This window comes from Alosa sapidissima, chromosome 16, assembly GCF_018492685.1.
Source record: "Alosa sapidissima isolate fAloSap1 chromosome 16, fAloSap1.pri, whole genome shotgun sequence".
Lineage (NCBI taxonomy): Eukaryota > Metazoa > Chordata > Actinopteri > Clupeiformes > Clupeidae > Alosa > Alosa sapidissima.
Genome location: NC_055972.1, coordinates 25254920 through 25279024, shown reverse-complemented (window position 1 = coordinate 25279024; position 24105 = coordinate 25254920). Strand labels below are relative to the sequence as shown.

At 42.9% G+C, this 24105-nt stretch overlaps 1 protein-coding gene across 6 annotated transcripts in view; it reads right to left on the bottom strand.

Moving 5' to 3' along the window:
- Positions 1-24105, bottom strand: part of lyst (lysosomal trafficking regulator) — a 133907-nt gene that overhangs the window by 42226 nt on the left and 67576 nt on the right. For 4 of the 6 annotated variants that reach the window (XR_006023359.1, XM_042065972.1, XM_042065974.1 and 1 more), the window contains 10 exons: positions 22107-22827; positions 15547-15727; positions 13431-13600; positions 11977-12207; positions 11009-11175; positions 9975-10124; positions 9491-9646; positions 8139-8333; positions 5403-5596; positions 3601-3810 (listed from right to left, as the gene is read on the bottom strand). Coding sequence is in view for 5 of the 6 variants with exons in the window: in XM_042065972.1 (XP_041921906.1) it covers positions 3601-3810; positions 5403-5596; positions 8139-8333; positions 9491-9646; positions 9975-10124; positions 11009-11175; positions 11977-12207; positions 13431-13600; positions 15547-15727; positions 22107-22827 (2375 nt within the window). In the remaining variant the exon portion in view is untranslated. The remainder of the gene's footprint in view (positions 1-3600; positions 3811-5402; positions 5597-8138; positions 8334-9490; positions 9647-9974; positions 10125-11008; positions 11176-11976; positions 12208-13430; positions 13601-15546; positions 15728-22106; positions 22828-24105) is intronic. The other 2 variants (XM_042065975.1, XM_042065976.1) reach the window with 1 other exon arrangement.

The following is a 24105-nucleotide window of genomic DNA, read 5'->3' as shown; positions in this document are numbered from 1 at the left end:
TGCGTGCATGAGACACAGAGCCGTCTGCTGGAAGCTTTTTGATGTGAAACGAGAGACCAAGTGAGTGAGTGAGTGAAAGAGAGAGACTGAAAGAGATAGAGTAAGTGAAAGAGAGAGAGTGAGAGAGAGAAAATGAGAGAAAATGAGAGTGAGCAAGAGAGAGAAAAAAAATGAGAGACTGAGCGGTAGAAAAAAAGAGAAGGAGAAAAATAAAATGGGACTGCTACCATGGAAACGGCAAGAATTCGTGAGCATCATGAAGATGGTTTTTTTTCCTTGGTTATTTGTGTCACAACAGAAAGATGTCAGCTGTATGCAAACAGTATGCATGTAGAACAAACCCAAATGTCACTATCTTGCTCTCTCTCTCTTTCTCCATGTTTCTTTCCTTCTCTCACTCTTCCTTCCGATTGTTGTACGCACACAAATGCCTTGTGATCTCTTTGTTCAAAGGCACTTCCAAGACAGACACTCTTGCTCTGATAACCTTCACTGTCAATCAAACCAAACAAAGACATTCAAAAGGCCAACATGCACACACTGCTATGGCAACAGCGCAGCTGTAGAACAACCTTCTGCGATGACAACGAGTGATAATAGAAAGAGGCTTGCTGTAGAAATGGCAAACTGATCTCTACTCTTCTGCAGACACTACAGATCCCTGGACCTCATCTGCACCCCTTAGCCCTTACTAGTAGAAATGAGACACTGGGGGTGCTGTGGTGCCGCTAGCTACAGCCCGTACCACATCCGGGTCCATGTGCCCACGGCGACCGGGGTTTGAGTCTGACCGGGGTCATTTTCAAGGTCCCGCCCCATCTCTCTCTCCCACTTGCTTCCTGTCTGAGTTTCTTCACTGTTCTATCGGATTAATGTACACTGCTGATGCTACTGCAGTGCTCTAGTTCCCCTCCCTTATCCCCATCTCAACCCACTGCACAGGGCCTTTTAACTGATCATGACCCAGGGAGGATCCACCATTCTGAAAAGAGGCAACCTGGGAATTACTGTTCCTACAGTAACACTGCATGACTGAATGCATGGTCAGAGGCCATCTGCAGTGCCCTCACTAAAAACCCCTGTTGGAGGTTGGAAGTTGGAAATGTAGCATACAGCTGATTTGTCAGATGCCCATACCCATCCTGAGGTTCCTCCTCTTTAGAAAATGGGAAACTGATCAGTACTGTAGCACAGGGAAGATTCCCTTTGACTCATAATCCACCTATGACTCCTAATCCACCTACCGTATTTTCCGGACTATAAGTCGCACTTTTTTTCATAGTTTGGCTGGTCCTGCGACTTATAGTCAGGTGCGACTTATATATGAAAAAAGTTATATAATTGAACATGTTTTTAAATGTTAATTTATATTAACTGACATGAACCCTACATGAAACATTATCATCTACAGCCTTGAGAGAGCGCTCTCAAATGCTACAAGTGTGAAACACATGCATGCTTCTATTTATAGCCGGACCTCAGATTGGACAAATAAAAGCCAGTAGGCTATAATTTTGTTTCAATTTCACTCATAAAGGAGCTCTTCTTAATAATTTATATTGTTGGTTGGTTTAATATTGTTGCCAATGAAAAGTCATCGTCCTACACCATGAGTCTCCAACACGTTGCTCTCAAGCTACCAGTCGCACGAAGCCCCAGTTAACCTACATTTAAACACAATTGTTGCTGCCAGGCATCAGCCTACAAATTTTATAAAAAAGTAAATCATGCATAATTTAAAAAATAACTACATTTTGGCTATCTTAGACCTCTTTGGCTATACGGAATAAGATTTCCCTTGCAGCACAGCACATGCTCCCTGAATGAATGAAAGCGGATGCCTTATCTCGCAATAAGCGGATGGAAATCCCGACACTCTTTCATACATGAAACTTGAACCATTGCCATTGATAGCCTAACGATATGCCGCTCCAAACGAAAAGTATAGGCCCATGTCTCACAGTAAAACGCAAGAAATAAAGGCCTATAGCTGACTGGTTCCTGATCACTAAACTTTTGTTTTCCTTTCCTGTCGATAGCGGTTGATGTAGAAGCACATAGGCTATAATTTGACTTTAGCGGTGACAAATCGTGCTGAGAGAAAGAGAGAGAGGCACCCCCAAAGTGGCCTGCGCGCGCGCGCACGCGCGTGTGTGTCTCTGCATGGGGTTCAATTGAAGTCAGAGTTGGTCCGTCCAGTCAACAGTCCCGCATTCAGGCCGCTCCATTATTAGATTAATGTCAGACAGTGCTGTAAAATGTGTGGGAATTTCTCGCATTATGATGGCTAGAGTTGCGGGACTTTTATTAGTATGCTCAATACTTAGTAATAATTTATGTGCAATCACGCGCTGAAATTTAGGCCCTGGTTTTAAATGCGCATCTTTTTTTTCTCTCGCTCTCTCGGAGAGCTGCCAGCTTTTGCCAATATGTCGTCCAAAATGCTTAATTGCATTCTCCACATTTTTAGCTACATTTTCATGTACCACATCAGCATTTTTGTTCAGTGAATCTTTTGTAAATTGCTTTACAATAGCGTCGGGCTCTTGTCAGCAGCCTTCGGCTTGCCTCTTGCCACTATTCACTCCTTCGTCTTCAACATTCCCTGTAGAATTCTCAATATTTTTGGCCTCAATGTGTCCAGTTACATAGTCTGTCTGTTCTTAGTCTTGGATTTTGTGAAATAAATTTCTAAATATCACCTGCTTGCTGCAGCTTTGGTCTGCACGTCTTTTTAAAACCGAATCTTTTTCTCTCACAAGCATTTAATCTGCTGCCGGCTTGTCTCTCCACATCGTCCAAAATGCTTGATTGCATTGTCCACATTTTTAGCTACATTTTCATGTACCATATAAGCATTTTTGTTCAGAGAATCTTTTGTAAATTGCTTTACAATAACTGTCGGGCATATAGGCCTATTGGCTTGCCTCAGCTTCGGTCACGGCCTTTTAAAACAGTCTTTTTCTCTATCGTGAGCATTTAATATGCTGCCAGCTTGTGACTCCACATCGCCCAAATGCTTGATTGCATTGCATTCTGCACATTTTTGGCAACATTTTCATGCATCATACCAGGATTTTTGTTCAGTGAATCTTTTGGGCCTATAGGCCTATCACCTGGCTTGCTTCAGTCACCTAAAACTGCATCTTTTTCTCCCTTGTGAGCATCTGCTGCCAGCTTGTGACTCCACACCGCCCAAAATGCTTGATTGCATTGTATTCTCCATATTTTAGATACATTTTACCACCTTCTTTCAGTGAATCTTTTGCAATTACCTTCCTGCCCTCCTCTTGGATGCCTTCACTCCTTCTCTTCATTAACATGAATCTTTTTGGCCTCAATAATCCAGTTACAAAGTCTCTGTTTTTGGTTTTGGATTTTGTGAAATACATTTCTAATTAACACCTCACCTATAGTCCGGTGCGACTTATAGTCCGGTGCGACTTATATATGTTTTTTTCTTGTTCGTGACGCATTTTTTGACTGATGCGACTTATACTCAGGAGCGACTTATAGTATGGAAAATACGGTAATCCACCTGTGACTCCTAATTCACCCATGACTCCTAATCTACGTCCTCATGCCCATGTACATCCTTACCTCGAGGCCTGGACTGAGGCTCTCCCGGAGGATCTCAGGGTGGCTGGGCTCCCGGACAAACTCCAGCGCTTCCTTCCTCTGAGCCAGCGGGCGAGCGGGGCTGAGCGAGTGGACCAGCATCCGGCCAATCTGCACGCGGAACGTGTCCCGGCACGACCACAGGACGCGCCGCCACTGCTGCCGTGGGGCACTGCCACGACCTGTGCTGCCCTGAAAACACACACACACACAATCATACAATCATCCATAAAGGCATCCAAGGCACTATATTGTCTAAATACAAACCATTCCCTGTATTAGATTTAGGTAACACTTTATTTTAATGTGTCGCTGTTACAGTGTACTTACCTAATTAGGTACAGTGGTACAACCTGTGTAACAACATGTACTATCAGGTACTATCATTGTACTTGCATAATGTATTTGTGAGTACCTACATCTAGTTGTTACATTGTAATACTGAGTGCTTTTACAAAACTTTGCCAATTTGCCTAAATTTTCATCAGAGGCAAAGAGCTGACCTGAGACCTGCTGGATGGGGTAAATCTGGTCATGATAGATTTGATATACAAAGCATGCTTAGCTCCAGTCATTGTCTTCAGTGTACATGTAACAGCTGTGCTGCTACAACCTTGTTACTCTTTGATACAGTGGAATAAACTGGAACAGGTCTTGTCTTGGAACAGGTCTACTAATTCACATGTACTGTGTGGTGTAACAGCAGACACGTTTCAACACCAATTACAGGATGCATAACATCATTGACAGGATGTATATATGTAGATGTAAGTACTTAACTGGTACACTTTATTTTAATGGGTTTATTCCACTGTATCAAAAGAGTAATAAATGTGTACCAACACAGTTGATACATGTACTACAGTATGTAGGGTAATGGCAGACATGTTCCAAGACACCAATGACACAACATACATGTAATATGTAATTGTAAGTACTTAACTGGTACACTTCATTTTAATGGGTTTATGCCACTGTATCAAAGAGCAATAAGTGTGTACCAACACAGTTGATATATGTACTATGTAGTGAATTAGTAGACCTGTTCCAAGACATCGAAGACATAACATACATGTCATATGTACATGTAAGTAATTAACTGGTACACTTAATAGGTTTATTCCACTGTATCAAAGAGTAACAAGGTTGTAGCAGCACAGCTGTTACATGTACTGAAGACAGTGAGGCCTTGACTGGAGCTAAGAATGCTTTGTATATCAAATCTATCATGACCAGATTTACCCCATCCAGCAGGTCTCAGGTCAGCTCTTTGCCTCTGATGAAAATTTAGGCAAATTGGCAAAGTTTTGTAAAAGCACTCAGTATTACAATGTAACAACTATATGTAGGTACCCACAAATACATAATGCAAGTACAATGATAGTACCTGATAGTACATGTTGTTACACAGGTTGTACCACTGTACCTAATTAGGTAGGTACACTGTAACAGCGACACATTAAAATAACCTAGATTTACATACCATAGCCATGCATGCATCAGCAAAATTAACACATCATCTTCATAGACAAAAAATGCAAAATTCTAAAAGTGTATTCAATATGTTCAGAAAGCATTGATAGGCCTACACAAGCTAAAATAGTTTCAAAAAGTTTCCTGTTCACTTTTTTTCTTCATGTTTTCTTCATGCCGCTACCCCCCCTGAATTACCAACAGTGGCTAGGATAAGGCAGGAGTCACACTGAGGACAATATGGTGGCAGTGACAGAGGGTAGAACATATACTAGTGCACTGCATAGTGCATAGCATGGAGAAACACATACCAGGCCGATTTTGATGCCTTCCATCATGAGCTTGAGGATGTCCTTCTGGAAGGTCTTCATGTTGGTGGGGGGGAAAGGCGACGTTGGGGTGGAGCCGTTCTCTTCGGCTGCGTGCTCACCAAACACGGGGGTGGTGGGCAGGTGCTCAGGGGATTCTGGGAAATTCAGGAGCTCGAAGAAGTCCTGGTTGGCATCTGATAAGAGATGAAGTGGGAGTTGTGTACTCAATGTAATCTCAAGACAAGAGATGGTGGTGGTAGTGTAGTGGCTAAGGAACTAGGCTAGCATGCAATAGTCCGTAGGTTGTGAGTTAGATTCCCAGCTACTCCGTTGTGCCCTTTGGAGAGACACATTGGGTTGCTCTAGGGGGACTACTGTCCCTGTAAGTCACTTTGGATCAAAAATGTCAGATAAATGAATACATTTCAATATTTTGAAAGTTACGAGTGAAACATCAGTGAGCAGAGATTTACAAGCAGAGGTGGAGAAATGGGGAACACATAAAACATCATGGCTAAGTCCAATTTATTTTAGCACCAATCAGATAGAGAAATTCCATTAAACTAAATTAAATTCGCCACTAAAACAATACAAAGAGCAGCATGGGTAATTATCAGTGACTGAATTTGAAGTACTTGCTGAATGCATAAAATGGAAATCACTCAGACCCTCTGGGAGAGACAATTACATTGGAAAGGTTCAAAATCAGCTTCACCCCAAAGGTCATCCACTTAATTACAAAAAAGACCTTCTGGTCTTTTCTGTGTAGTAAGACTTGACAGAAGAACTGTTGGAGTATTTGTGTAGCTAGTCTTGGATATTCTATGTGTTAAAATTAGATAACTGAAGAAAAAAGGTCAGCGGGTTTGCAAAGCTATGTAGTGTATTCTATGTGGAGTATTCTATGTGGAGTATTCTATGTAGAGTATTCTATGTGGAGTATTCTATGTGGAGTATTCTATGTAGAGTATTCTATGTGGAGTATTCTATGTAGAGTATTCTATGTGGAGTATTCTATGTAGAGTATTCTATGTAGAGTATTCTATGTGGAGTATTCTATGTGGAGTATTCCATGTAGTCAAGTGGAAAAACATGGAAAGACATCTTGTGTAGCCAAGTGGATGAACTACGTAGGACAGGGGTGTCAAACTCAAATTCACAGGGGGCCAAAATTAAGAACTGGGAGTATGTCACGGGCCAAGCTCAACATTTATTGAATAACCGATGTTTTTATTGAATTAAAACTGTATACACACAAGAAAAAATAGAATGCAGGCATTTCTGAATATAGCCTAATAGAAAAAAATATATTGAATATCTGAATAGAAAAAATATATTGGCCTATTTTTTGCAGGTGAACTATAAAAATTGTAAATAACATTTAACAATTATCAAAATTGTAATTGTAACTATTAACAGTTAACAAACTCTCCCTCTGAGAATGGCCGTGCGCGATATCCTGTGCAACAGTAAAACTCGCTTTTACAGCAGCATTACTTTGTGACTTGGCTTGTCTGCCTTGAAAGCAGACTTGCTTTCAATTCTCCCACTTTCTGTAGCTTAAGTTTCGCATCCAGATCTTTGTATTTGTCTTCATGTTTAGTTTCGTAGTGCCGTTTTATGTTGTACTCTTTAGTGACAGCTACGGTGAATCCACATACCAAGCAAACGGATTTGTCCTTGAATAATATGAACATATAATCGTTTTCCCACCTATCTTGAAAGCTCCGATTATCAATCTTTCGCTTCGCAATTTTCGTTGATAGTTTGTCTGGTTGCATGGATACGTGTTTTGTTTATGAACAGAAAAGGCGGCATTAACGATGCAACGCATTTTGGGATTTGAAGTGTTATCGGTGTATGATACACTATATGTACAGTATGTAGCAACTTGATGGGCTGCGTTGCCCTGGGCTGCGCTCATGCGCTGAATAGAATAGCGTGCTGGGCCAGCTCTAACGTGGATGCGCTGAAGAGAATACTGTCGGGCCAGCTCAGATATGGATGCGCTGTATAAACTACGTGGCGGGCCACTTCTAATACAGATTGAATAATGACCTCGCGGGCCACAAATAAGCAGCACGCGGGCCGGGCCTGAGTTTGACATCCCTGAACTAGGAGGTTAGGTAACAGAAGAACGACAGAGAAGGAGAAAAACAGAACTGGAGGAGGAGTGCGATGTGTGTATCAAAGAGACAGAGCAGTAAGCCCATCTCAGTGTTTCCCACAGAACTGAATTCTATTTGTGGTGGTAGGTTTGCAGAATTAACTTGAATGCAACAGTTTTTAACAAATTAGCGCAGCGTGGTTATGATGCTAACCAGCTTTAAGCACAATTCAGTACAACCTGAAAAATCATTGTGTGGTGGTCAATGTTGATATTGATAGATAGATAGATAGATAGATGCTTTATTGATCCTCAAGGGGAAATTCAAGGGTCTCAGTAGCATACAGACATAACACACAACATGCACTACCATATTGTGGTGGGCCGCCACAAATAAGTCAATGTATGGGAAACACTGCATCTGGTCATGAACCTGTGTCTATGGCATATTCACCTCAGAATATCGAGATGAGTTTTAGGCTAAATCACCCATCCCTAAGCCCCTCATGTGGCTCACACATTGGGTGTATTGTCTTTCTGTCAGAGCATTGGTTCTGTTTACTCTCTGAAAACATAGGTGTGTGTTACTGTGTTGGTGTGTGTGACCGTGCTGGTGTGTGTGTACTCACTACCGTGGTAGATAAGCCTGTTGACAGCGAGCACCACGAGCCGCTGCAGCCTCTGGACAAATTCGGTCTCGCTGGCGCGGATGGGGTTCTCCTGGCTCATACGTCGTTGCATCATCTGGGTCAGCTCGTCACTGGCCACCGAGCGCATCCGCATCAGCAGCGAGTCCGACTGGACCAGGGAGAAACTCCGCCGGCCTGGTGCGCACGCACACACACACACACACACACACACACACACACACAATTATTATACTTCTTCCACTGCATCCAACTATAAGCAGAGGACCCTCTGAGCCATGGTGCTTTGTGGTGGGTCTTCATTGTACATAATAAATGGCCTGCATTTATTTACCGCTTTTCTACTCCTTCGAGTACTTAAAGCGCCTTACCGAGTAATTCCTTACATTTGGCCGTTCACACGCACACACATACACATGATGGCAGAGGCTGTCATGCAAGGCACTGCCCAGATCATCGGAAGCAGTTTGGGGATCAACGCCTGGCTCAGAGACTTTGGCAGGGTCACCATTGCAACCGCTATTCGGATGATCAGCTAGGCTGTGGAGTGCGGACCCACCTCATCATCACTGCACCATTAATACCAAACCCATGAGGGAGAACAATGTAAGATAGGTCCACCTTAAAGGCGCTTGCTATATAAAATAACTCTACATACAGATCAGATTGTGCTCGACATCGCATCGACTTCCGGTTTGGGACAAATTGGTGAAAACATACGCATGGGGTGCATAATAACTGAGGTGATTTAAAAATTGACACCAAATATTTGGCCATTTGGTCAGGCCATTTTTCTATGAGGCAGCTAGTACTTAGTAGGGCACTCACTCAATCCAGCTGTTCCAACTTCAGACTGTAACACTTTTGCCATTCTATTTAGCTCATCAGAATAGTTCTATGGCATTTTCATTGAACAAAATACAACCACTAGTTTTGTTTTCACCAAGTGCAGCCCATAAAGTGGGCTTTACTTTGTGTCAACAGGAAATGATGTAGCTGTCGAGTATAGCCTTCATTATGGGGCCAAAAGAGTTGACCTTGGTCAAACTTCAGTTACTATGGGTGAATATGAATCAATATCTCAACCATATACGTATTAGTGATATATCTGAAACACACCTACACAAACACACATAGTTGGGCACCGGTACTCTGTCAGAGTACTGGGCAAGTTAAAGCCAAACCAAACCAAATCAAACCAAACCACATTCACATGCAGCGGTTTGGTCGTTAGTCAGGTCACTGCACAGCAAACCAGACAGAGCAGGCCCCGCAGGGAGGAGGGCTTGCCTCATCGGAGGGGAAGGCGTGGGGTGGGGTGGGGTGGTCACTACCTGAATCACTGGGAAAGAAATAGCCTGGAGACCCTGTGGGGGATGGGATCGGGGAGTCCAGGGTCAGGAAGCTTAAATGGGGCGGCAGGGGGATCTGCCCATAGGAGTGCTGGCGGGGAATGCGGGGGATTATGGAGTCTTTCAGCCCCATGGAACCTTGGGTAGGTGGAGAGGAAGGAAGGGAGGGAGGGAGGGAGGGAGGAAGGGAGGAAGGGGCAGTTTAAGCATGAAATGGAGACATGAAATGGAGTCATCGAAACATATCATGACAACTGGTTCAAATCAGGCTGAAAATGAAAAAAATGTCAAAAACCACAAAACCAGAAAAAGTTCATGAAAAGTAAACTTTCCTGTCGAAATGACACAATATCCTGTGTGAAAGAAACAATAGGAGGCTAATGAACTGCTGGGAGAGCTAATTACGTGACCATGTCCGATGTTGACCGCTCTAAAGGGCAACCACAGGTGGCGGTGTTGCACTCACCAGCGATGCTCTTGCGTTTCTGGTACATGGCATGGTGAGGGGAGGTGGGCACTTGCACCGAGCTGCTCAGCTTCTGGTCCTGATTGGCTGTCGTCTTGATGAACTCGATGGCTGATTGGAGGATGCGGAACTGCAGGGCCACAGCCATTTCTGCAGACACACACGGAAAATCAGTAAGTCACTCCAGTTTATATTTAGATTCCTACTAGTGTACGAGCGTCAATAGTAAACTTTGGGACCTCGCTGCTGCCATTTTAGGAAAGGTCAAATATGCAAAAGTGATTATATCTCAAAAGAAACTACTTTGTGTAAATAAAGAAACAATAAAAAAAAGGTAATGCAATGAATGGAGATCTGTGATAAGAGTCCAAACTTTCCTTAACCAGAGGGTGGTTTCTAATCAGTCTACCCTGTAGGACGGTGCAGTGACTTATAAACCAATTGTGATCACATTAAGGCGAAGAGTGAATTGTAGAAGTTTTATTTTGCTGCATGTTTTGAGCTGGCATAACATTTGTTGAAATCTGTGTAATAGTGCATGGTTCCTGTAGTTTGCATGCTGTTCAGGACGGCACAGGATGTGATTCGAAGGTGATTCGTCATTTTGTGATATCTGTGATATCTTGTGTTACACACCCTATAAATGTCACACTTCCCCTATTTTGGACAAACATACAGTAGTAGTAGTTGTAGTGTTTTTGTGTGCAGCTGTGGCATTTCTGTACAATGCTCACACTTTAGTAGGGCAGAGCACTACACACTACTCCAAGAAGATATAGTGTGGAAGTGTTAGTGTACAGTATGTGTACCTTGCGTGTCCAGTTGTGTGAGGGTGAGTTCTTTGTTTAATTACTCTACCTGATGAATTTAGGCCTGAAATCTGTTCAGAGTGCAAAATTGAGCTAATCAGCTAAAATTAACTACGGCCAATTTATTTTTGCGTTTTGGAGAAATGGATCCAGTCTTCACGGTTTGTATCAATTAAGTTGCACAAGGGTGTATGTTGTGGTGGTGCAGGTGAGGGGTGTGTGTACCTTGAGTGCGGTGGACCTTGCTGGTCCGCATGTAGCCCAGTAGAGTGATGAGGTCCTCGATGATGCGGAAGTACTGGGAGCCCGAGGAGCTGCAGGAATGGATGGTCACAGCCACCAGCAGTTGCTGCATATCACACATCAGCAGCCTGTAGTCACTAGGGGAAATCCTGGAGGATCACAAACACACGAGGACAAATACAGATGGACAAACACACGCACAAACAGAGAGATACATAAAACACACATGTACACACCCACACATACCAGTATATATACAAAACCACATAGAAATGCACGCACACAAAATAACATTAGTAAGTATAAATAAGTGTAAGTTTTGAAAGTTACACAGCCACTAATTCCCTGAAATTCTAATGTATTGTGAAGTTACAACCATGGTATCATTTATTATTGTAGATAAAGTAGGACTTTTTCAAAACAACTGCCATCACTGATCCATCAAAAATTACTTCAGTTAGTCATTTTTATCACACTTCAGCCTGATATGCAAACCATACTAAATGTTCCGTCACACTGGATTACCAGGATTGTCTGATAAAACAGGGACCCATTTTTTACTATTGTAGATTAGTATTGACTGAGTATAAGTGAAACCTCTTATGCCAAGCAGACACTACAACTTTTTTCAAATTCGGGCCGAATTCATGTTTAATCCATCTGATAAAAAAAAGACAGTCATCAACGTTACAACTTTGGTCAGATCCATGTATATTTCTGGCATGTTAGAATTTTTTTTTGTCATTTGTAGTTTGTGTACATGTACGTTGTGTGTGTTGTGTGCGAAGGCACAGTGTGAGCATAGCAACTGCGTCCGACTAAAACGTGTAGTGCGAGTTACCATATTGTACTTGACTGAAACAGAAACACACAGTATCTGCTCGGCTTTAGACGGTTCATTTTCCTGGAGGCTCTCACACATTTCTTTATACAGTCTATATGGTTCTCACCCATTCTCCAGGCCGTTGAGCGTGGAAAGCGTGTTGAAGAGCACATAGAGGAGGCCGTGGTCCAGCAGGATGTCGGCCAGTTTGGGACAGGCGTTCAGCAGCTGCAGCAGCACACACAGTGCGTTGTGCACCAGCGAGTTCTCGTACAGGGAGTTTTCAATCAGGCCCAGCACGGGGATGATGCAGCGCTTCCGGAACGGAGAGATCTGCTCCATCTCCTCCAGGTCCAGACTGGGATGGACGGGAATGTTGGGAAAAGTGGAGAAGAGATGATGGAGAACAGATAGACAAGCAATGAAAGAAGAGACCAGGTTTAAAGTAAGCCTTCAAATTCAAGCTGAAGCTACAGAATCATAAATCAATTGTCAAATCCAAAAACAGACAATAATCTGTAAATTATACAATGATCTTTGCTGTGATACTGAAGCTCTGTGTTATGACTGTTAATATGACTGATAATTCAATGACAGTGAATGTCATAAGTAGTGGCCAGTGTGAAGCAGACACAGACTGGCTATCAAGGAGTTGGAGAAAACGTTCTGTGGGTCAGTCCCATTCAGGCTACACGGGCCAAAGCAGACTTATTTTTAACAGCCCATCTCTTCGGCAAGCACTTTCTGATGACTTTCTGCCTCTCTGACATCTTATTCCTCAGCCTGGGCTATTATATGGCCAAGACATAGAGTTGTGGTACAAAGAAAACAGAGTGGAATGGAAGGAGGAGTCACAGCAGGGCACTGATCCCCAGTGAGATTGCATGAGGACCGCAATCCCAGAAAAACTATTGTTTTTAAAGAGCACAGGGTCAAAATTATTCTGGGTTCATACAATTATTGGTTTTAAAAACAAGCCTAGCTCCTTAACCACTACACTACGACCGCCCCCATTTTAGTTGAGGTTCACGGAGCATGCGCTGCCACAATTTGGAGGCAGCCGAGCCTACTGGTTAGCGCTTCGGACTTGTAATTGGAGGGTTGCCGGTTCGAAGCCCGGCCAGTAGGAACGGCTGAAGTGCCCTTGAGCAAGGCACCTAACCCCTCACTGCTCCCCGAGCGCCGCTGTTTTAGCAGGCAGCTCACTGCGTCGGGATTAGTGTGTGCTTTACCTCACTGTGTGTTGACTGTCTGCTGAGTGTGTTTCACTAATTCACTTATACAATTAGCTTCCACTAGAATCAATGGAACTGGCTACACTGGTACTAGCCTGGCTGTTACAAAAAAACGCTTCTGTGGTATGGGATACAAATCACTACTGCTGGGCCACAGCTCTCCCCCAAGAGAAAGGGTCAGCCACTCAACAAATCCATTTTTAAATTAGAACTCAAAAGTGCAGCGGTAAAGGATCAAGGCTCATGTCTAAGCTGGACTCTGGAAATGCAACAGAGACAACAACAAACTTGCTCTCCAGTCCTCCTCTGCTGCGAGATGAGGTTCGCCTGGCAGACAGACACTTACTCCTCCTCTAAGCCCACGGGCCTTCCGAACAGCATCTCCAGGAAGCACTCGAGCAGGCCCTGGGTGCCTTGGTGTAGGTACAGTTGATTGGCCAGCAGAGAGAAGCCATGGTTCTTCAGGAACTTCTCCTTCTGCTCCTTAAAGGCGCGGCTGAAGTAGGCGTCCAACAGCTGTGTGGGGGAAACGAGCGAAGGAGAGGAGAGATGGAGAGAGGAAGGAGAGAGGAGAGGGAAAGAGATACAGTAGGGAGAGAAGGAGAGGGAGAATAGAGATGCATGTTATAGGATGAGGGGGTTGGAGATATAGCAGAGGTAATAATATATTTCTCCTCTGATCTGCTTGCCAAACATCAATTTGAGAAGAGGTGCACCTCGAGCAATCAGCTAGTCTGATCCCAGTAGTGCTGGCATTCAACTTTCTACAACTTCACTAGAAAGGAAACATGAGGGTGTATAGATAAGGGGAGTGAGACCATAAAGAGCAGAAAATATTGAGGAGATAAAAAATAAATGATGAAAACCCAGATGACCACAGGAAAAAAAAAAAACACTCATAAAACAGAAATTCAGAGGACAGCAGAAGAGAAACAAGAAAACAGCGCAGAGATGAAAGCAGAGAAACGAGGGGAGCATAGGACAGGACATGAATAGCAATGGGAGCGATTATGGAGACAAAGACGGCAATAAAAATAAAATACCAACCAAGCAGAGAGGAAACGAGGGAGAGAGGAGAGGAGACAAGTGAGATCGGGTTAACAGAGGACTCCTGCACAGCAGGTTTTTATATTTTCTGTTAGATGTCATGGCAGAAATCATTAAGCTACCTGACTAAAAGGGGTTGCGATTGGAGAACTACTTGAACTACTTTAATTTGAACTTTACGTACAGTTTATGTAAGAGGCAAAATATTTTTTTTATTTTGCATTTTATTCTAGTATATCTTTATAGGATCCTTTAATTATTTTGTTGAGACATTGGATGAATTTATATGAAAAAAAAAAAAAGAAACATTTTTTTCAATGTGCTCCAGAGGCTACCTGTACACTACCTTGAGCCTAGATTTGGCTTCTGTAACCCAGTTTGTTTTTTTCCATGACTATACATGGATTCAGGAGGATTTAAATCTCCTAGAAGGTGGAAGTGGGCTGAGTGATGGATCTCAGACATCACCATGGGCTCCTCCCGGACTTTGCTCAGAAGACATCATTAAAGACAGAGAGTTGTTAGAGATGGGCTTTTCTGAGGCCCTGTTGGGTGAGTGGCGAGGGAGGGGTGGGGGGGTGGTTTGTTGAAGAGTGAAGAGCACGAGTGCCTGCGGCTGGGTTTACATAAGTGAGCCTAGCTGACCTGACATGATAAATAAAAAGTTTGTGTTACAAGTATTTTTTTTCCACTAATGTTATGTTCATATTCTGTAATTCATTTTGGACAAAATACCATAACCATAAATAACCTCCTGGCGTAAAAACTTTTTCAGCTTCAGTCCAAATCATGCCAGCATTCAAAGTATTCTAAGCATTCATATAACAAAGCCGCAATGATGGGTGCTTTTCAATATGTTCTCGGTAAAATATGGGCTTTTAAAAGTATCTATGCTACCTTGAGGTAAAATAAGGGCTTTTAAAAGTATCTATGCTACCTTGAAAGTCTGGACGTGACTTACATAAGCCAGTCTGTTATTTTGTTTCTATACATAGTTTCAGATCTAGAACATACATGTATGCAAGACCATAATTACTCAAAGCCATGCCAAATTTGGACTTAACTTGATTTCTTATTTCAAAACAAAGAAACTGTTTATTTTTCAAATGTATATTTCTGGCACAATATATCATTTTTGTCTTGTGCCTATGTCAGTTCAGGGCAGAAGAAACCTAAAAATCAAATAAAGAGTACGAATAATTTGGAGCTCAACTGTATGTCTCGAGATAAAGGAAAACTCCGGTGCTACCTAGCTCGAGTTGCTGCAGCCAACAGCTAAAGCGGCCAGGCAGCTACAGTGCTACACTCTGGGGGCATGATTTTGTGATGATTTTATGTGAAAAAATGCCTTTCTCCTTTTAGACAGACACAGGTCAGAATTGAGAGGTGAGTGATGAGTGAGCGTTGAGACTGGCCTTCATGACGCCCTGCTGGACGAGTGGGGAGGGGTGGTTGACGAGCACGATGAGAGCCTCTGGCTGGACGAGCTTGTCCATCACCTCCTCCAGCATGAGGTCTGGCAGCAGCAGCAGCACACCCCGCAGCAGCTCGTACAGCCCACAGCATACCAGCACCAGGCAGTCCTCTGTGCTGGACCTGGACACACACACACAATGTAAAAATACAAAAACATGACATACAAGCATAAACAGACACTATCGGACAGAGAGACAGACACACACACAGGCATGCCAGCTTGCACACACACACACACACACACACATATATATATATACATATATACATATACACACACACACACACAACCCCAAAACAGAAAAAGTTGGGACGTTGTGTAAAATGCAAATAAAAACAGAATGTCACAATATACAAGTCTCATAAACCCATATTTAGCAGCAAAAAGGACATAGACTACATATGAAATGTTGAACATGAAATTTTGGACTCTTTCATGGAAAGTATATGTTAATTTTGAATTTGATGCCAGCAACATAAGCAACAAAAAGTTGGGACGGGAGCATGTTTACCACTGTACTGCTTCACCTCTTCATTTAACACAATTCTGTAAATGTTTAGGAACTGAGGAGACCATTTGCTACAGTTTTGAGAATGAAATGTTATCCCATTACTGCCCGATATAGGATTTCAGTTTCTCAACAGTATGGGTATCCTTAGTCATGCTTTTCATTTCATTATGCATCTAATTTGACAAATCTGGACTGCAGACAGGTCATCATAGCACCTGGACTCTTCCTCTATGGAGAAATACTATTTAAATATGTGCAGAATTCATTTTGGCATTGTTTTCCTGAAATATTCAAGGTCGTCCCTGAAAAAGACATTACCTGGATGGCAGTATATGTTGCTCAAAACCTGTATACATTATTCAGAATTGATTGTGCTTTGCCAAATGTGCAGGACATTCATGCTATAGGCACTAATGGTCCTCCACAAAGTCATAGATGTTAGGTTTCGAACTGAGCTCTAAAACAAGTTGGATAGGTTGAATACTTGGATAGGCCCTCTCCTCTTTAGCCCAGATGAGTCCATGATTTCCAAAAAGAATTTGACTTTGATTGGTCTAACTACAGGACCTTTTTCCACGTTACCTCAGTCCATTTTAAACAAGCTCAGGGCCAGATAAGAGGGTGGTATTTTCTGTATCATGTCTCAATACAATTTTTGCTGCAGTTTTTGAATTGAGTATCAAACTGGGCACATAGACAATGGTTATCAGAGGTTTTCCTGAGCCCATACAATGGCAGGTCTGGAAACAGGTCAGGTGTTGATGCAGTGCCATCTGGGGTCCAAAAGACCACGGCCATCCAATTTGTTTTTCAGCTCTTTCCCTTATTTGCAAAGATTTCTCTGGATTCTCTGAATGTTTTAATAATATTATGTCCTGTAGATGATGAACTCCTTAGATATGTCACAATTTCATGTGAAAAAGCATTAAAATGACATTGTTTCATCATTTGTGCACACAGGTTTACACAGAGGGATGAATACCCCTACATCTTTACTTCTAAGAGACCCTGCCTCTCTGGGCTGCTCTTTTTCATACCCAATTGTGTTGCCACTTACCCTAGTTACAGTAGCTGTGAAACATTCTTCCTTTTGTTTTCTTTATCATTACACAACTTTTCCAGCATTTTGTTACCCCCGTCCCAACTTTTTTTGAAACATGTTGCTGGTATCAAATTCAAAATTAACATATATTTTCCATGAAATAGACAAATTTGTCATTTTCAATATTTCATACAGTATGTTGTCTGTGTCCTTTTTGCAACCAAATATGAGTTTAAGAGATTTGCAGATTATTACATTCTGTTTTTATTCACATTTTACACAACGTCCCAACTTATTATGTTTTGGGGTTGTGTGTGTGTGTGTGTATATGTATGTATATGTATGTATATATATATATATATATATATATATATATATATATATATATATATATATATATATATATATATATATATATATATATATATATATATATATATATATATAAATACATATGGATAAACACACACACACACACTTATACTGTACATGTGAGAAGACAAGGAACGACTGACGCACACGCAAGCATGAGTGTGTGTACTGTACAGGCACATACACAACCATCATAAATGTTGTCAGTGTTTCTTCTAAGAAAGCAGCCAAAATACTATTTCCACCCCCACAATTTATCTTTTCAGACAAACTGACAACATTAGACGGCCCTCACCAATGCAGTTGTCCTTTCCAGTGATTGAAAATCGCACTCTTTTTTGTAATCTTGTCATATTTTGTTCATAATATATTTGGTTACAATCCATGGGCATATTTTTATATTTTATTTGTTGTGACCTAAAATATCCCACACCATGTTAAGTATGACTAAGAGGCCTAATGGCAGCATATTCAAACACTATTATTAAAAATAATTAAAAGTAAAATGTATTATAGTCTGACCAACATCTTAATTTGTTCCCTGTTAAACTTAAAGTTTTATATTGTTTTGTATTTGTATGTCGCTTTGGACAAAAACGTAACCATAACCATAAAAACAAACAGGCAAACTGAACCAGTAATAATCATGATATCACACTTGTTTTTGACGAAAGAGGGCAGCAAGATTGCCTTTAGAGCAGGCTGACCAAGGCCGGGGGTGGAGCTCTTCAAATGGTTGTTACTCTGTAATGTCTTCAGGTAAGGAGTGCTTGTTTTAATATTTCACTGAGCCCAAGTTACGAATGAGGATGCTGAATTTCACAGATGAGTAAACACAGTTTGTATGATGACAGCACACCCAACGGTTTGGTATGTTTAAAACCCGCAAGCGCAGCACCAGACGGTGCCAAAGCAAGTTGTGCAGTGCTGGCCACAAAATAGCAGCCTAGTTGTTAGAGCAGTGGTCCCCAAACTTTTTCTTCCGAGGGCCAGCTTACTATGCCTGGCTCTAAGAGAGGGCCAGAGACTCAGAGTATATCAGTAACCATAAATAGCTTAGTGCTGTGAACAACAGCGGTCTACCTTAGTCGAATATTCCATTACATTTAATCTATAGGCTATTGCAATTTAATACCATTGTTAGCTGTGTTTATATTGCCATCATGCCATATCAGTGTAAAACGTAACTCAAATTAAATAATACTAATAAAAAGACTTTTGCATTCCCAAAAGTATATTTTATTAAAAATGGGTGAACTCTGAAAATGTAAAGTTCTCAAACTATGAGAATTTTATGAAGCGCTGAAGTGGTCTGAAATGACCACCATTCTAACTTTCACTCACCTGAACTTGTGACCTCTTTGTAGGCCTATGAACATTTGAACGAGTGAATACAAAATTGAAATAAGTATCCCAGAAATATGACTTGAATAGAAGTTAGTTAGTTATTAACAATTAATTGATAAACTTTTACAATACTTTGAGCACTGATGCAGTCAGCATAGGCCTCTTACATTGTTTGCAGGTAGGCCTACATTGGGGCGGTGGTAGTGTAGTGGTTAAGGAGCTGGGCTAGCGTGCAGTAGCCTGAAAGTTGTCAGTTCAATTCCCGGCTTCCACCGTTGTGCCCTTGAGCAAGGCACTTAACCCCAAGTTGCTCCGGGGACAATGTGATCCCTTGTAATATAGCTGACATATGTAAGTCACTTTGGTCAAGAAGTGTCTGCTAAATGTAATGTAATGTAATGTAATGTAATGTAATGTAATTTCATTCCGTTTTTGATGGCAAACGCGAAACAGCGCCAAAATAACCACCAGTGGACAAAAAGAGTATTACATGTGTACTGTTAAAGGAGAATTCCGGTGTGATATTGACCTAAAGTGTATTGAAACATGATACCGAGTGTGAACGTATGTCTCATAGCCCATCTCGACTTGTCCCCTGCACTCCAAAAACTGGCGCTAGTTAGCCGATGCTACCAACAACTTTTTCAGTAGTGGTGCTTCGGCATCGGGCTAGCCATGCAAATAAATCACTGTTTTACACCCATTTACGAGGCTCAATGTATCTCCACACTTCATTGGTAGACTTCCTAGGGCCCTGACATTTAAAACGAGACATTGAGAACTTTGAAAAAGCACTGGTAGTTTACTTACAAGACGATTTATACAGACAGTATCTTCACGAAGTTTAACGTTTGCAGCCATCTTGAATTTAGTCACGATAAGTCGAGCAACGAGTAAGAATGAACAGGTATGATAAGGGATCAGATTCCAAAAATAATTCAGTGGAAATGCATGGATTCCAGTTTCTTCCAGTAGCAGCAACTGGAATCCATGCATTTCCACTGAATTATTTTTGGAATCTGATCCCTTATCATAGCTGTTCATTCTTACTCGTTGCTCGACTTATCGTGACTAAATTCAAGATGGCTGCAAACGCTAAACTTCGTGAAGATACTGTCTGTATAAATCGTCTTGTAAGTAAACTACCAGTGCTTTTTCAAAGTTCTCAATGTCTCGTTTTAAATGTCAGGGCCCTCGGAAGTCTACCAATGAAGTGTGGAGATACATTGAGCCTCGTAAATGGGTGTAAAACAGTTATTTATTTGCATGGCTAGCCCGATGCCGAAGCACCACTATTGAAAAAGATGTTGGTAGCATCGGCTAACTAGCGCCAGATTTTGGAGTGCAGGGGACAAGCCGAGATGGGCTATGAGACATACGTTCACACTCGGTATCATGTTTCGATACACTTTAGGTCAATATCACACCGGAATTCTCCTTTAAGACTCGCCATAGAGAATGAATGGGGGAAATTGCGGAGGTTATAGTTTGACGATGTCGTACTCCCGTGCAGGCCGGTTGCTATATACCACGGACATGTTTTGGGGGGCCACCCAAAATGAGGTGGCGGGCCGTAGTTTGGGGACCACTGTGTTAGAGCGTGACATGGTGAAAGTTCAACATTGGCCGGTGCTTTGCTCAACGCAGTGGCAAACCTCCCAATGATACCAGAGAGAATGTAACTATTGGGCTTGATGTGGACCATTTGAACCTTCTAGATTCTACAGCTATAATTGCTATTTTTAGTATCTCTTCACACATGCGTACACATACGCGCACGCGCATACACACACACACACACACACACACACACACACTCACAGAAGGGTGACTGAACGAATGGATATAAAGGAAGAAGTGTGCGTGGATGGCACCATACCTCTTCAGCTCTACGCAGTTTAATATCAACTCATGTCGAAAGTGGACAAAAGCAAACAAGCAAACAGGAGTGTGACACAGCTGATTATGGGAAGCTGTGTTTTTTTTATTGAACTCAGGAAGTGCCTGTTTGACTAGCCGACTAAATCCAATATAGTGCAGGCCTCTTCTGGAGGCACTGCAAATCCTTCTGTGCCTCCCCTACTTAAACGTCACGCATCACATCAACTGCACGTACACACTGCAAACACACGCGGATTGTGTGTACACAGCGCAGGGCAGGGCAGATGGGGGTGGTGAACACAGCGAAGGCTTGATGAGATAAAGATGAAGGTCTCAGTGAGCCAATGACCAAAGACCAAGCCAGTGAAGGACACCGTGGTGGTGAATGGGACAGGGGATGAAAGCCTCGCTGCGTGTGGAACAGGGCGAGGCTGTAAAGTGGGCTGCTGTTGCTGGGAGCCTAATGGGAGATGAACACTTAAAAACGCAAGATAAAGGCTAATTAGAGATCGTGTTCCAAGGAGAAGACTGCAAAGAGAGACAACACAACAATAACAACAACAACAAAGACAGAATGCAAGTCTGCAGGGCTGTAAATGGAGACTGCCGATGTGATTGAAATGGACCTCCCTCAGAAATGGACTGGGGGGATGAGGGGGGGGGGGGGGATTTACACAATCCATTAAGAGTGTGTAATTCATGATGAGAATGGAAGAAAGCCTCCCTTGATGTTTAAGGAGACATCACAAGCCCCATAGCACGGCTTTTCAAACAAGTGCTTTGGTCGGTCGGTGTGGATTGAGAAGCGCCCAAAGGATTTGTGGGATGGAAAATGGACTGGGCCCACAAGAGAAAGCAGGTGTTCTTTAAGAGGGGCATTAAGACCGGCCTCCAACATCATAAGGGAGGTCACCAGGCCATGGGGACTGTCAAAGGCACCAGCCTAATTGACATGCATGAGAAGTAAGATGAGGTGTTATAGTGCACCAGGGCCCAGGAACGAGCTAATATGGACTCCATCCTCTGCCTGTACAATATAGAGTTTATAAGGTACAACAGGCTGGACTGTGGAGGGCATTGCGGATTGTGAAAGATCCGAAAGAATAATTTTTTAAGAATTTCCCTTGAGAATGTGCTTTTGTCGCAATGGATTGTAATGGTTGTAATGGAGACTATATCATAGTTTTAGTTTAATATTTTTTTCTGAAGGACAAAAGATAATGTGAGGATGAGATACTTTAAACTGTGTGTTTTAAAAAGGCCTCTGCTACAGTAGGTGGTCGTGCAACATAGGCTAAGGGGATAACTCCGCTTTTTAAGCCTCACAGGCAACCGAAAGACTCACCTGTCGTTGCAGGAGTCCGCCTTGCTTTGTGCCCTCTCGTAGCCGGGTGAGTAGGTGTAGCTCTCCCAGTCGTCAGGCGGCGGCGTGCGGTCGGCCACACTGGGCCAGCGGCCGATGGCCAGCGAGCCGTTCTGGGCGGGGAAGGCCAGACCCAGACTGGCGAGGTTACTCTGGCTGCGCTGGAACGACTGGATGCCCTTGAGGCTGTCGGGGCGACGCGGTGCCGCATCCTCACCGGCCCAGTCGAACCGGTCCTCGGACTCGGCGCTCAGGCTGCCGTCTGCCAGGCCAGCGTGCTCCGCCTCGCCGCCACCACCTGCCCCTTCCTCCTGAGGCCTCGGCTCGTCCTGCTCGTTGTTGTCGTCGTCGTCCACCTCCTCCTCCACGTTGATGGATGGGGGGCACAGACGCTCTATGCCAGTCGCTCCGCCGCTGTCCACCGAGTCGCAGATGGTCTTGGCCGACTCGCAGCTGCTGAGGAGCTGCTCGTCTCCGGCGCCGCCGCGCTTGAGGGTCTCGGTGCTGCTCAGCACCTGTTTAGAGGCTCCGTCCTCAGCTTCGGGGGCTCCGGTGGGGGTGGGGGTGGGGGTGGGGGTGGTGGCGTGGCCGGGGCTGCGGTAGGCCATGCGTGGGCTCAGCGTCGGGGACGAGTGGGGGGAAGGACGCAGGCTTGGAGGCCGCAGAGAGCAGGAGTCCTCAGCGGTGTGCTCTGGAGAGGGAGCTGGGAAAAGAGGAGAGCATAGAAAGGCAAATAAGGACACCGACAACAAGAACGCATTCCATTAAAATAGTGCTTTTTCTTAGCACATACTTTGATTGACCGTGTTTATCAAAATGCTGGGATATAAAACACACTGTGTCAGCCACACTGAATAACAAGAGAGATACCTTTAGGGCAGCGTTTAATTTTAAGTAAAAAATAACAACAAATTGGCTCAAAATGGAACCATTAGCAGCTTGAATACACTTATGGAAAATACAAAAAAATAAATGACTTTTAATTCTATGAGACAAGGGCTATGAGGATGAATACCCTGCACACCTGTTTCTTTTGACAGGGCTCTCTGATTGCACCCTAGCCTTTCACAATGGCTCGTTTTAAAAAGCCTGCCAAGAGCTGTAATTGATTTGTGACTGAAAAGGTCGGACGCTTCAAAGCCTCTGACAGAATGTGTGGACGGACGTCACGCAGAGAACACAATGCGATTCTCCATAACATTATAATGACCAATGCTTTTAACCTGCGATTTTGGACTGTGCCGCTCATGCAGGTCTGGTCTTCCATGCCAGACTCCTGACCAACACATATAGAAATCTGTTGCTTATACTTATCCCCATCCTATTAACTTATCCTCAAAAGACCAGGGGCCGGTTTCACAAAGCTATTTTAGACTAGTCTATAGTATTAGAACAGTCTTCATTTTGCCTATACTAGTCTAATGCAAGTTAGACTGTTTCACAAAAACTGACCTATTTTAGACCAAAATAATTAGACACTGTACCCCCAGGCTAACTTAGGTCTTAGATCCTATGTTATTTTGATTCCACAACTGATTTTAGTTGGAAATGTCTAACCTAGCCTAGCCTATTCTTGCTTATCTAAAATAAAAACATTAAAAGACCGATAAATTGGAGAGGATGAAAATACTATAATCAAGTTGAGTTGGTTAGATGTGGTTACTCAGGCGGCCATGTTTTTTTATTTTGAAAAGAGTCTTACTTTATCCAGAATTCATTGCACTATAGTCCTACTTCAGATAGTCAAGAGCTAAACTGCTTTGAGCAATGGTTTAATTTAGATGTCTTTTTGAAGTCTGACTATCTACTATATCTAAGCTATAGTCAAAGTCTATTTTTGTGAAACTGGCCCCAGGCCAGCGTACTGCAGGGTAGTATTAGTTTGTCCCTGTACTGCTGAGGTGGAATGGCGAAGAGAGAAGAGGTGCGTTCAAATTCGGCAAACAGTGGCGAACATGTTCTCTGAAGAGGTCAATTTGAA